Raw genomic sequence first — 14,728 nt, 5'->3', positions numbered from 1 at the left:
ATATTTAAAATCCCTAAAGAACCCCCTCAAAATGGTATGGCCCAAAATGGGCCCAGTGAGCATGCCCCCAATTTTGCTCAGGCCCTATATAAGGGCAGCTAAAACAATTGTAGGGCCCTTTGCCAGACCAGGAAGAGAGTACAGGTGAGTGTATGAAATGCAAAAATTGTACCGGCAGCTATTAAAACAGAAATGTGTTCCCAGTAGCATACTTTTAACTGTAAAATATGTTAAATGTACCAAGCTAGCAGAATGTTAAACTTTTAAAAGGGGGAATTAGTATTAAATGGAAAAAATAGCTGTGTATGTGTATGCACTGAGAAAATTACAGCAGGGACAGAACAGGGCTGAAAACTAATTTGTTTGTTCTGTCACATCACCCTCCACCCCTCCTGGATTGCACAACGTGGGCAATCGGGAAAGGTAATCTGCCATGATGTTTTGTCGTCCGCTTCTATGACGAATTCGAAACAAAAAAGGCTGCAGCGCCAAGTACCACCTAGTGATGCGTGAGTTGTGGTCTTTCATTGACTGTATCCAAGTCAGAGCTTTGTGGTCAGTTTCTAAAATGAATTCTCTTCCCAGCAAATAATAACGAAGACTCTCCAAGGCCCATTTAATAGCAAGTGCTTCCTTTTCCACTGTGGAATATCTTGTCTCTCTCTGCAACAGCTTCCGACTGAGGTACAACACAGGTTGTTCTTGACCTTCAGTACCTTGCAGTAAGACAGCACCAATTCCAACTGCTGAAGCGTCAACTTGCACCGTGAATGGCCTGGAAAAGTTTGGGCTGATCAGAACTGGTTTGGAGCACAGTGCTTCCTTAAGAGCTGTGAAGGATCGTTCACAATCGTCTGTCCATCGAACTGGATTCTTTTCACACTTGAGGGTCAGTCCAGTAAGTGGGGCAGCAATAGTGGCAAATTGGGGAATGAGTCGACGGTACCAGCCAACCAAGCCAAGGAAAGAGCGTACCTGTTTCTTGGTGTGGGGACGAGAACTTTTCCTAATGGCTTCCACCTTGTCCACTTGCGGTTGGATCAAGCCCCTCCCCACCTGATATCCAAGGTACTGGGTTTCCAACTGACCCCACTTACACTTGTTCACATTAAGTGTCAACCCAGCTTCAGCAATGTGTTCAAGGACAGCGTCAACATGCTTAAGATGTTCATCCCAACTCTTGCTGAAGATCACCACATCGTCAAGGTATGCGGAGCAGTAATCTTCACAGCCTCTTAAAACACGGTCCATTAATCTTTGAAATGTCGCTGGAGCACCATGTAGTCCGAAGGGCATAACAGTGAACTGGAAGAGCCCCAGTGGTGTTCGGAATGCTGTATATTCCCGAGATTCCTTAGCCAAAGGAACCTGCCAATAACCTTTGCATAGGTCAAGGGTTGTAATGAACTGAGCATGCCCAAGCCTTTCCAACAGGTCATCAATTCGTGGCATTGGGTATGCATCAAACCTTGAAACAGCGTTGATCTTCCTGAAATCAATGCACACCCGTAGAGACCCATCAGGCTTTGGAACAGTCACTATTGGGCTACACCATTCACTTTCAGAGGGCTCAATGATCCCTAGATCCAGCATCGTCTGAATCTCAGCCTTAAGAGGTTCAAGCAGCCTTTCAGGTACTCTATAAGGTCTTTGCCGGATTGGACTGTCATCTTTAAGATGAATGGAATGCTGTGCCATGTTAGTGCATCCAGGTCTTGTTTGGAAAATGGAGGGATGATGGTAAAATACCAGGGTTAAACCATTTTGTTGCTGAGCAGTCAAATGGCGCAGACATGGCTCACATGAAGATCTCCAAGAGGGAAGCTGATCCACCGCATCTTCACCGTCCTCCTCTACATGCTGGACCAACAGGGCAAGGTTTGGTTCTTTTCGATCCTTCCATTCTCTCATCAGATTCACATGATATGTTTGTGTTTTCTTTCCCTTCTCAGGATGAAGCACTTCATAGGTCACAGGTCCTTGCTTCTTCAGGACCTCAAATGGACCTTGCCATTTTGCCAGAAGCTTGTTGGAAGAGGTAGGAAGCAGCAACAGAATCTTCTGACCAGGTTTGAATTCACGCAGACGAGCTTTCTGGTCATACCATGTTTTCTGTTTTTGCTGAGCTTTCTCAAGGTGAAGACGGGCCTGCTCTCTATAGGACTCCAGGCGATCTCTCATCTGCAAGACAAAGTCAACAATGCCCCTCTCTTTACCATCTTCTGTCTGGTTCTCCCACTGGTGGCGCAAGAGGTCAAGAGGTCCCTGGACAGACCACCCATACAGGAGCTCGAATGGCGAGAACCCAGTTGAAGCTTGAGGTACTTCACGATAAGCAAAGAGCAGGAAGGGCAACCACTTGTCCCAGTCTTTTCCAATGTCTGACACAAACTTTTTTAACATGGATTTCAGGGTCTGATTGAACCGTTCAACAAGGCCATCAGTTTGAGCGTGGTAGGGTGATGTGCGAATTCCGGTGATTCCCAGATGCTGGTGGAATTGGGACATAAGTCGAGAGGTAAAGTTTGTGCCTTGGTCAGTGAGGATTTCGTCAGGAAACCCCACCCTGGAGAAGAATTGCACTAGTGCAGAGATTACCTTGGGGGTGGTGATAGAGCGCAGAGGAAAAGCCTCAGGAAATCTGGTGGAGTAATCACACACAACTAAGATGTACCTAAAGCCAGAACTACTCTTTTCAAGAGGACCTACGATATCCATGGCTACACGTCTGAAAGGTGTGGCAATAATGGGCATAGGCTGCAGAGGTGCTCTGTCAGTATGTCGAATGTGGCTGGTTGTTTGACATTCAGGGCATGAACTACAGTATTTCTGGACGTCAGAATACATAGAAGGCCAGTAGAAGCGACGGCTAATCCTAAGGTAAGTTTTGTTCTGTCCCAGGTGACCTGCCCATGGAATAGTGTGTGCAAGGTGTAGAACCAAAGGTCTGCAATTTGTGGGAACAACCATACGTTTGTCAGGGGAATCTGCCAAGTAAAGGATGTTATTCTCTAGAATGTATCTGTCTTTACAGGTAAATGACCCAGTGCTATCATCCTGTCCTACTTGGGCATACAAGGGAGCAAGGGAAGGGTCCTCTCTCTGAAGAGTGTCTATGTTTGTGGGGACCTGCCACTGACCAGTATTAAGGTGTGTGGTGTTTGGTAGATGTGTGGGTGATCCTAAAGCTTTCTCAAGACGACGTTTCTGACGTGACTTTTTTGGGCCCTCCTTCCCACCCTCAAACAGGCTATCAGACACAGAAGGAAGTGGCTCAATACCAACTCTGGTTTGGGAACGTGTTAACACTGGGCAGGAGACATTAACAGGGGACTGGGCTTCTTCTAACAATTCAGCCAAGACAGGCAAGTCCCTGCCAATCACCATGTCTTTGGGCAAGTCATTAACCACTCCCACCCGTAAAAGAAACACATTCTCAGAAACCTCAAGAGTTACATCAGCTGTAGGATAACATTTTACATCACCATGTACACATTGTATTTTGGTCAACACAGAATGGTCAATCAGACTAGGTGGCAAAAAATCCCCCTTTACCAAGGTCACAGCACTCCCAGTATCCAACATAGCTTGTAAAGGTTGACCATTAACCACTACAGAAATGTCAGTAGAATTTCCCAAACTGCTGGAAACAAAATCTCTAGGCTCAGTTATTACTGCTTCCCCTCTGTCTGATAAGAAAATGTCCCCCTCTCTTGGCACATAACAGTAGCTTGACAGTTTAGGTCTTTTAAGAGGACATACAGATGCCTTATGTCCTTGCTGCCGACAATAAAAACAAATCAAGGTACCTTTTGTTTTCTGTCCATCTCGCATGTCTTTAGGTGGTCCATGCTCTGGAGAAGGGCTGACAGTACCTTCAGTAGGTCTTGGGTCCCTCTGTGGTCTTGATGAAGAACAAGGCAGTCCTCGTCGTGCATTCAAGTACTGTTGAGCCAACTGTGCAGCAATCAGTCCATTTGCTGGCTCATGCTCCTGGACCCAGGTGCGGACATCTGTTGGTAGAACGCGCAACAACTGTTCCAGTATGATGAACTCCCCGATCTCTTCTTTGGTATGCAGTTCTGGTTTAATCCAGCGACGATAAAGTCCTTTGAGACGGTGGTATGTCTCCTTGGGTGTCTCTCCTGCTGGGGTGAACCTCCCCCTGAAGCGCTGACGATAAGTCTCGCAGGATATGTCAAACTTTGCAAGCAGTGCCTCCCTCAGGTCTGGATACGAGTTTGACAAGTCCTCATCCATGGACGTATATGCCTCAAGAGCCTTGCCCGTCAACAACGGAACAAGCCGGCAAGCCCATTCTTGAACTGGCCATTCCCAAGTCCTTGCCAGACGTTCAAAACGGAGAAGATAATTCTCAATGTCCTCCCCAGCCTGGAAAGTGGGCATTTTTGGCTCAGTCCGGTAAATGTCTCTGGGTCTCTGGCTGAGAACTGCTGCAGGGTGAAAACCCTGTGCCAGTTGTGGAACTGGCTCTGGAAACTCCGGGAGATCCAAGGGACGAGGCCGTCTGGGTGCTGGTGTGGGAAGAGGCACTCTGGGACTCTGGTCATCTGCAGACAACAAAGTCACTGAAGACCTTGAAGTCCCAGCTGCAGCAGGAGCACCTGGATTAATGCTCATCTCATCTGGTTGTAGGTGTGGTTTTGAAAGGCTTGTTCTCAACTCACGGAACTCGTGAAGTAGCCTCTCCTCTCGGTTCTGCTGGGTGGAGAGAAACTGGCCCAGAAGCGCTGTAAGTTCAGACACTCCAGATGACTTGTGCGGCTCAGCAGGTGGACGATCCCGTGCCTTTGGACGTGCACCCTGGGCTGTGTATTCCCCCTCTGAGTCCATTGTGTCCCACGGTTCATCTGTGTCTGATCCTGTAAAAGGAGCTTTGGTCTTTACAGGAACCACCTTCTGTGAACGAAGACCAGTTCTCTTCGGCACCTTCACTGTCCTGCGTGTTGCCATCCCACCACTGCCACCATCTGTCACACCTTACTTATAGGTGCGGGTAGTTGTGCCGAAAAAAGGTTGTGGGTTGAATGAAAAAATGATGGCAACTGCAGTAGCACATCCAGTGCAAGTGAATTTATTTGGTGAAGGTGCACAAATGCAGAAAAATACCAAAAGAAAACAAAAAAAAAGAAAACCAAAAAAAAATAAACAAAACAAAATCTATTTACAAAAATTTACATAAGGAATCAACATATTCCTTAAGTCGTACATTGGTTCACACGACAACCAACCATACCATATCTCAACCTTAACCATCTTCTATCCAACATGAAATGAGACCTTAAATAGGCCACCACTGGTCTACCCAACCCAGCCAAAACCAACAGATTTTCCATTGCAGGGGGATACAATTATAAACAAAATAAACAATAAATCAAATTAACAGACAATGGAAAAATACATTCTCAAAATAATCATTATTCATGTCATAGGCCACAATCCAATATAATAAACATGAAAATAAGAAAAGGAAAGAATAATTAAAATATTTAAAATCCCTAAAGAACCCCCTCAAAATGGTATGGCCCAAAATGGGCCCAGTGAGCATGCCCCCAATTTTGCTCAGGCCCTATATAAGGGCAGCTAAAACAATTGTAGGGCCCTTTGCCAGACCAGGAAGAGAGTACAGGTGAGTGTATGAAATGCAAAAATTGTACCGGCAGCTATTAAAACAGAAATGTGTTCCCAGTAGCATACTTTTAACTGTAAAATATGTTAAATGTACCAAGCTAGCAGAATGTTAAACTTTTAAAAGGGGGAATTAGTATTAAATGGAAAAAATAGCTGTGTATGTGTATGCACTGAGAAAATTACAGCAGGGACAGAACAGGGCTGAAAACTAATTTGTTTGTTCTGTCACAAATAAACACACAAGCACTAACGCAGCTAGCTTTCCGTTTCCTGTATCTGTTTTAAACTATGTACATTAGACCTCCAGTGGACAATGATACTCAGGATTAAGCTAAACAACAACTTAAATGCAATACCAGAAAAACTGGTTAGAAAACAATGTTTCGGGCAGATTAAGCCAATATATTCTTTGACTGCTAGAAGGCCAGTTAAACCATCGTGTTCCAAACTGCTTTTTTGTCCGTTTCTTCCCAGGAAACCAAAGACACACACCCTCTACTCAAACGGCTTAATGCTTCTTTCTCTGTGGCCATTGTCTTCACAGAAGATAAATGCTCTCCTTTTCTTGCAAGTCAACCAGCAAGCACTCTTACTTCCTCCCTGTTCCTACATGCAAGGCCATCTGAGGTTTAGGGCATGGGGTTTGCAAGCAGCTGAGCCAGATGATGTCATTGCAGTGAGCCACATTTTGAGAGTAAAAGAGAGTTATTGACCCAGACCAACAACTCAAATGTCTCCCAGCTGACGGTGTGCAGCTGAGATTCGACAAACCCCCTCACACAAACCAGTCAGTGTCCCCAGAAGCGCACCAGTGGAAATTCAAAACACCACTTAAACATGTGGAAAGTCCCTATGCAATAACTCATACTAATTATTACATCTACAAACATTTAATTTACACACTGGGAAAAGGGGGGGTTATGGCAGTTTGAGGACGTCCCTCCGCTCTAAGATGAATGGCAGCTCTCTAAAGTTAGATATATCTTTCAAACCATGCATCATATCAGTCTGTATTTATGCATCCCGCGCTACCACGGCATGACTCAAAGCTCTTTGATGGTAATGTGGATCATCATGTAGGCTATCGTATTAAAGATGAGGGCTGTGTCCTCCGAGCATGTGAAAGCTCAGCTCTGGTCATGGTGTTATGTCTGAGTGTCCAGACATCGACAGAGCAGTAACTGTGAACACTGAACAGCCCATTTCCTTTGGCCGCAGTCTGGAACCCCACAGGCTCCACTTGTCTAGCTGCAGGGGGCTCCTGGCAAAGCAGAGTTTTTGAATCAGATTAGAATTTGTGTAATTTATCGGTGTTGAAAGCTTTTACGTACCTTTTTAACATCATTAAATGACCAATGGAAGAGTGGAAATGGGCAATGTAGAATGAAATCATTAATATACATGGAATTTTTTTTTTTCCTTTTACTGTTAGATTACCATTTTGGAGATTTTTTAACCCCTTTAAATGCCTTGTCCCACATATGGGCTACAGGTCTAGGTGATACAAAACCCCCTTTCCTGCAGTAAAATAAGTTATTTACTCCTACAGGACACTTGGAAAAGCTGCCTGTTTTCTCTCTACTGCACTTAATCATTCCAGATCAGTAACAGGAATCAACCCAAATTCAGCAAGGTTGAAAATAGACGTAAAAACATAACAAAACTAAAGGTTTGGAGCACATATACTGTTTGATTTGTATTCAGGATTTCTATTGATTTCAAAATAAAGTTTAGGAAAGAGACAATTATATGATTTTATTCATTATATTTTGACATTAGCAGATTTACGTAAATATTTTTTATAGTTTTTATTACAATTACAATGATGCTTTTCAGTAATGTTCCTTCTCAAACATGAAAGCTTTCTATGTATTGCTTAAATAGAAATCCTCAAGATGTTGTGGTGTAATGTCAAGCAGACAGAAATCCTGGCCTGTTAAGTTAAGGCGTAGGTTTTGCTGTAACAGTGACACTTTTGGCACTATTCCACTGCATGGTGCACACACTAATTTATTCAAGTCTGCTCTGTTGTTTTGCTTTTCTATTAGGGAAATTTGGTTCCTGGTAGGGTTCAGAAAATGTATTCAAATTTGACAAATATCTTAATATTGCATATGCTACATCTGATTGGGATTTAATGCAAAAAAAGAACATAAGTTGGGTGGTTTGTGTGGAAAACTGTTTGGTTTGTAGGGGGATGACACTCAACAGAGAATAATCTTGTGCTAATTACGCAAAAAAACAGGATTCACTGCAGTTTACTGAAACAGTGAAATAATTACTTGTATATACAGCTAGATTGGCTCTTTAAATATACCACATTTTATTTTGTTACAAAAAATACTAATATTTTTATAAGTTAAATAATTATACTTTATTAATGTTTTCATCATATCATAGGCCTATCAGTTTTTAGTCAAATCGCCCAGCCCTACTTTGTAGGTACCTTGTTGGAATCGGCCAGCCCTAGTCAAATAGAGAACAAAATGTGACGTGTGAACTTCGCAGAACATTGACTGACCAATGAGACATCTAGCACAAACTAGCCATTTGTCCATGGCCATGAGTCACAATGGTAGCTTGTAAAATTGCACTGTGGGCTTTTGAAGATGAACAAATGTTTCAACAGTGTTTTGCGACATCAACATTTACAGCTGTGTTTTAGGGAATTAACCAAGTGTCAGAGTGATTTAGAGCTGTTCCATGCAGTGGAAAAGAACCAGTTTCTATAGATTGAACACTGATTACTGCAATGTGTGTTAATACATGTGTGTTATTACAGTGACTCAGCAAAGTTCCATTAGGGACAATGACACAGAAACTCCCTGAAACACGGAAATTTGGACGCTATGGTTTGGATCACGCTTAGCTAAACAAGGTCTGGTGCAGTGAAGCTCAGGACTGTTTACCTTTCCCTGCTCCTGCCTGTAAACTTTTGGAAAAACACCGTACCACTGGGATGGCAGATGGCAGTTTATTGGCCCTTTCCCTCTAAAAGGCTAAGCCCCCACACCTCCCAACCTGCATTCCTGCTGCTCTTATCACAGTATCGTAAACAGAGGAGAGGACGACGTAAGGCCCAGGGATCATGAGGGTCATGGTTCAACACACACTGAGAGAATGTATCAATGAGGGTCAGTCAGCAGTTAGAGATGTTTTACCTAGACATTTCACAGAGTCTCTTTCCATTAAAAACAATATGCCACACTGACATCACCTCTTCTGCACCTCTTCTGACCTTGTCTATTCATACATAAACACTGTTCCAGCTCAACAGAGAAACTGGTTCTGCAATTTTACACACATTTTATTGCCCATGTACAGATTTAGTCCCAGATTCTCTCATTTATCTCTCTGTTATCAGAGGTGGCATGTTACAAATAATTAAAACTTTGTTATTCACTGTTAAATGGGTTCTTCAATTTGTAAAAGTGGAGAAACCACATAAGGTGCTTTGAGGAACCTCCAGGAATAGGAATAATGATCCCTGAAGCACCGTAATCTTTCTTAAGGGTTTACTCAGTGTACAGGTTTCTCAAATCGGGTTCTTCCACAGTCTCAAACAGAAAAAAAAAATCCTACAAGTTCCTTAAGTCACACACTTTTATAAACAATACACTTCTGTTAGATTTTGTTTTAATATAACTCTGTTTTAATTGAGTATTTCTGCCAAACTTTACTTTTTACTACTACCCCCTATATTTTACTACACATTATAATCATGCTTGTAACTTTAATATTTTTATTAACTCTTTTTTTTAATCATTAGGTTTTTAATCAGGTAGCTAATCATGGACACTGCTGTTCAGAATCTAAGGGTAAGGGTAAAACTTGGGTTTTTAATGGTCTAAAAAAACAATTCTTAACCTGAATGGACAACACTGACAGAGGTGAAGTTTTTACTGTGTTTCTGGTAAACTGTGCCTCTTAGCTCCAAAAAAATAAAATGAAACAAAAAATGTATTTTACTGAAATATTTGTACTTTTACTTAAGTGTGTGACTTGTGGATTTATGCCATCTTTGTATATAATAAATAACCAACAGAAATCTGCTCTCAGATAACAGTCCAAAACTTTTTTTTTTACTTCCACAAAGTTTTTTAGGCACACATTGATCGCAGCTTTCACCTGCATGCTTCATGCCTGAGATCACTCCGTGATAAAAGCTGGTGCAGACGGGGGAGCCTTCTAACTAGGCTGATTCAGTCCAGATCACTGTGATACATCATATGCCCCCTCTGGCAAACGCATAAGCTGCTTATTACCCGATGGGCCTGATGGGCCGTTCTTTAGCTCACAAACGCTCTTTATCTGCCTTTCAGACGCAGTTTTGCTCTCTTTCTTCCTTATCTAGTTTATTTTATGACACACTTCCTCAGCCCCACTGTTGTGGTAGTAATAAACATGACAGAGACCACAAATTTTAAGGCTGCTTGGAAAAGATTTCACTAACAGCTGCAATTGCTTTGCTTTAAGTTAGAGGAATTCCTTCGTTTGAGTGTTCGAGAGCCCAAAACCATCCATCTCTCTTACATTTAGCATAGGGTTGCAACGGTATGAAATTTTCACGGTATGATAACCGTCTCAGGAAATACCGCGGTATCACGGTTATCACGGTATCACAGTTTGTTACATATATTATAAAACTGACCCTTAAAGAAATTACAACAAAGGTTTTTTGTTCAATTAACTATTTATTGTAGAAACCTGGAACAATTATAATTTTAATGTCTCCTTAAAAAAAAATAATCAAGTGAAGGAAACCAGGTTTTTGCACTACTCTTAAGGGCATTAAGAGTGCATATAAAAAAAAAAAATATATATATATATATATATATATATATATATATATATATATACTCACACACATACACACACACACACGTTACACACATTACATGTCCTCTAAGAAGTATTTAAAATATTCAGTACAATTATTTAAGTTTAATATCTGATAAACTGATCCTGGGTCCGTGTCTGATCAACAACTGTTGTAAACGTCCGTTTTACTGCCAAGTAAACATGATCCTCACAATAGAGATTTCTATTTTAAGGCTTTCACAGCGAGTCTGGTTTTAACACATGAAAAACAGGCACGTCAGAATTGGAAAATGAACGCATGTAAATGAATGGCGTCTTTCACATCCAGTCCGGCCAGGACCTTTACACGGACACGTGAATCCATCGTAGCACGCACTTCACGCCTGTACCTGCGTGCCCAAATTTCGGATAACTCAGCGCTTTTGCGGGCGCTTACCGCATGGGTTGTGCACGACTACAAAGAGGTTTTATTTAGGTTCAGATTAAAACTAAACACATACTTTGCGCTGCACGGCGGGGTGGTGTTCTCGGAGATGGGAGAACAGGTTTGATGTATGTCCATCTTTAGCTGTGACTTTACGGCCACATTGATTATAGATCGGATAACCATCCTCGGGTGTGTTCGGCGGGTATCTGAAATAGTCCCACACTGCTGATTTTAGTTTAGTCTTTTTTTAGGCGGACGGAGATTTGTTTAGTCTGATGCACTTTCTGCCGTTCTCACCGCTGTGTGCTGAGCAGCTGAAGCGGAGCAGAGTTGCGCATGCGCGGGTGAGTTTCTCCGCTGGCTTGCCTTTTACCGGTAATAAGCAAACACACACGGTATGATAACCGTGCATTTTAATACCATGGTATACCGTGAAACCGGTTACCGCTGCAACCCTAATTTAGCGGTACCACTAGCTGATTAGTACACAGCGTGGCCAGAGATCCCAGCACTTTAACATCATCCAGATCATTCTTTTGTATCTGTTGCCTTCCAGGCGAGAGACATGCTGAAACGTACACAACAGTGTCTGAGATATGTACAAATTAGTTCCTTTAGTGCCAAAAAAACCTTTAAAGAACCCTTTACACTGGATTAGCACAGGGTTGCTTAAATAAGGAAGGTAAATGCAAAAAGGAAATAATAAATGATTGTCTGAACTGTGCTGAACTCTGTACGTAATATCATAAGCGCTGTGTACATGTCATCATTAGTAATGTGTCCCATGTCTGTCTGCGCAGTGATGATAAATCAGGGCAAATAGAGGCAACTCGACTGTAAGGCCAATTTGTCGACTGTGAGAAAAGACTGTTTTGGCAGCTCTTGTAAAGCTCTGAGAAATGGATCCACCCCCTACAATGCCACCTGTGTGTAGCTCCCTGAAATGCTTTTGACAAAGCACACCTGAGCCACCTGAAGGTCTGTCTTCACAGGTATGAATGCAGGGTGAGGTTCTCTCACCATCTTGATGTATGAGATTCCAAATTAACTGTTTTAGGCTTTTTGCTTCACAGTATATGCAAGTCCCACGTGATAATTTACAATTTTTACAGTTAAGGTGTGAAAAAGGTCATTTGGAACATGAAATAACCCATTTCAGTGTTTCAGTGTAAACCTTTTTGAAGAGCTTCCACATACCAAGAAGAAAAGGCAATATTTATTAACTAGGTCTGTCATAATAACTATATATTTTTGGATTATGCATTGTCCCTGAAATAAATCTGATAAACAATATTATTAAATAATTATTTAAAATAAGTTAAATATTAGCATTGTTTTTAAAAAAAATGCTATATCTGTTTTTGGCATAGTGGCCTATTCTGTTTAATTAATGGGCTGTAAAACCCATTGACAATTAATGAGATCATGTCCGTATCATCGCTGTCCAATTAAAAACAAGTATCTCCAAAACAGCAACTTTTCAGGAGAAAAAATCTTCAAAACTTTTAATGGAAGTCAATGTAAAAAGAATTTATTTTAGGCCATTTTAAAGTACTGCCTTTCGTCTGTACATCAAGAAATATTGGCACAGTGTAAGGGACAGTTTTTCTGTTGAAATTATGTAGTAAACTAAAAAATTACAAAAAAAGGAGATACTTGTTAATATATTGTATGTCACTAATATAATTATCATGATAGGACTATCTAGACCCATAAACACAAGTCAACAATCATTTATAAACCCTTATCTTGTCCAAAGACAGCTTGTTTGTTGCCTCGACAGAGTACACAATGCATACAGTGAGACAAAGGATCTCATAGGGAATGCTGTTGTCATATAAACAAGCCCCTGAACACCTAGTAGCCCCCTGCAAAGAGTCTGTCATCAGTTTGGCCCCCAGACATAGGTCACAGGGTCACCTCTCCCAAGATCTAATCACGGGGCATTTGCTCCAATCTAGTACTCACCTCAGCCGCTTCTCTCCTTACAACCATTTGGCATCTCCTAGAGAAACAATAAACTCAACAGCAACAACTGCCACCATGACAAATGGCCTTTCAATACTAATACTAAGAGTGAGGCAGCACTGAAGAAGAACAAGGCTTGGACAGGAAAGAGGATGGATCTAATCAAACATCTGAGGCAGGTATAAAGTTTCAGTGTCCACTGTCTCTCGGCCATTGTGTCTTCTTACAGCACAGATTTCTCAAGATGACAAGGTAGCAGTTCAATACTGAACAAGTACTGAATAAAATATGAGCACTTGCTTTATATCAAGGTGCTGAAATAAAGGTTTTCCAACAGTGACAAAAAAGAAGAACTTCTTTAAGATCCCAGAAAGTTTTAATAGATGATTCTTTGGTGATAAAAGTTCTGGGAAGAACATTAAACTGGTATAGAACTTTACTTTATTAGAGGTTCTACAAAGCTTTTATTAAGGTTTATTAAAGCTTTAAAATGTTTTTCAACCATTTAAAGGACCAAAAGTTGTTCTATTATGGCATCACTCAAATAATCATTTGTGGTACCAGTAAAAAAAAAAAGTGAAGGAATGCAAATATGACACATAATTATGGGCTACACATTGTTCAATTAACTTTAGCCATTTTTCTTGACCTTCTCTTCACGATAATGGTAAATAAAGGTGAATAAAGGTAAATAAAGATGAATAAAGCCATAACACATGATATAACCCACACACTACACCTCTAAACCACCTCTGAGCCTCGCTATAAACATATAACAGAATTCCTAGCCTGGTATTAAATGACATTACATTGAAAGATTACTGCCTCACCTCAGGAGGTTCTGCAAGCCCTGCTTGCTCGAGTTTCGTCTCAGGATTGCACTTGACATGTCTCTATCCTCTGTTTCTGGACTGCAGCACTGTTTCCCTTCTGTCCAACAGCACTGTCCTTCTCTCTCCTGGTCTGGTGGAGCTGACAGGGCAGTTCTTTGTGTTGAGAAAAGCTTTGTATTCCTTTGTGTCTGGATCTGCTGTGCTGCTCTCCACACATACACACACTATCACTCTTCCTAAGAGTGCTGAGCCACTTCCTCTCAGGTCCTCTCCTCTGCTCTGCCTGCTGAAAATATCAAGCCAGACCCACACAGCACACACTCCTCTCTGAAAGACAGGCAGGCTTTAGTCACAGCCCTCCTCCTCCTCCTCCTCCTCTCTTCCTCCTCCTCCTCCTCCTCCTCCTCCTCCTCCTCTCCTCTCCTCCCTCACTCCCCCTCGTTCCTGCATGTGGTTCTCATTGAGAGAGAGCTCAGGCCATAGTTCAACATCTTTTCCCCCTCCCTTTACTTCTCCGTGAGGTCATGTGGCTGTCCCTGAGGGAAATGTAAGATGATACTCTCCACCCCATGCCACTAATCCACCCCCCTGAGCCCCCCAGTCCCCCTCCACAGAACTCAATCTCACTCAATCTCTCCTTCTCTTTCTCTTCTTACAAAGACATGAAACCAGCAGAGGCTATTGAAAACACTTCAAAACAAAAAACATACAGCAAGAAATATGGAGCTTATTTATCTTGCCTTACATCACAGCACACTAGTCCTCAAAAATCAAAGCTTACATTTCACGTATCGAGTCTCATGCTTTATAATGATATAAAATGTCAGTTTAATACGTGTTGTACAAAAAAAAGGAACTAGGTCGCATATCAAGCCTGTTGTAGTTTAATAGTTTAATACACTGTATTACAAAAGGAAAAATTGTGCAATACAGTAATACTCCACTCTAATTGGTTGAAGATGGGAGGAGTGCTAAAAAAGCATTTGTGTGATTCCAAAACTTCCATAGTGACCCTGATATAAAAAGC

At 41.7% G+C, this 14,728-nt stretch overlaps 1 protein-coding gene across 3 annotated transcripts in view; it reads right to left on the bottom strand.

The window, feature by feature from the left end:
- lsp1a (lymphocyte specific protein 1 a) overlaps positions 1-14,039 on the bottom strand; it is a 46,487-nt gene extending 32,448 nt beyond the window's left edge. For all 3 annotated transcript variants that reach the window (XM_022672135.2, XM_022672137.2, XM_022672136.2), the window contains exon 1: positions 13,699-14,039. In XM_022672135.2, the coding sequence (XP_022527856.2) occupies positions 13,699-13,757 (59 nt within the window). In that variant the 5' untranslated portion in view covers positions 13,758-14,039. The remainder of the gene's footprint in view (positions 1-13,698) is intronic.
- Positions 14,040-14,728: the final 689 nt, after the last annotated feature.

Source organism: Astyanax mexicanus, chromosome 2 (genome assembly GCF_023375975.1).
Source record: "Astyanax mexicanus isolate ESR-SI-001 chromosome 2, AstMex3_surface, whole genome shotgun sequence".
NCBI classification, from domain to species: Eukaryota; Metazoa; Chordata; class Actinopteri; order Characiformes; family Acestrorhamphidae; genus Astyanax; species Astyanax mexicanus.
The sequence above is the reverse complement of the archived record's forward strand: the minus strand, read 5'-3'. Positions and strand labels throughout refer to the sequence as shown.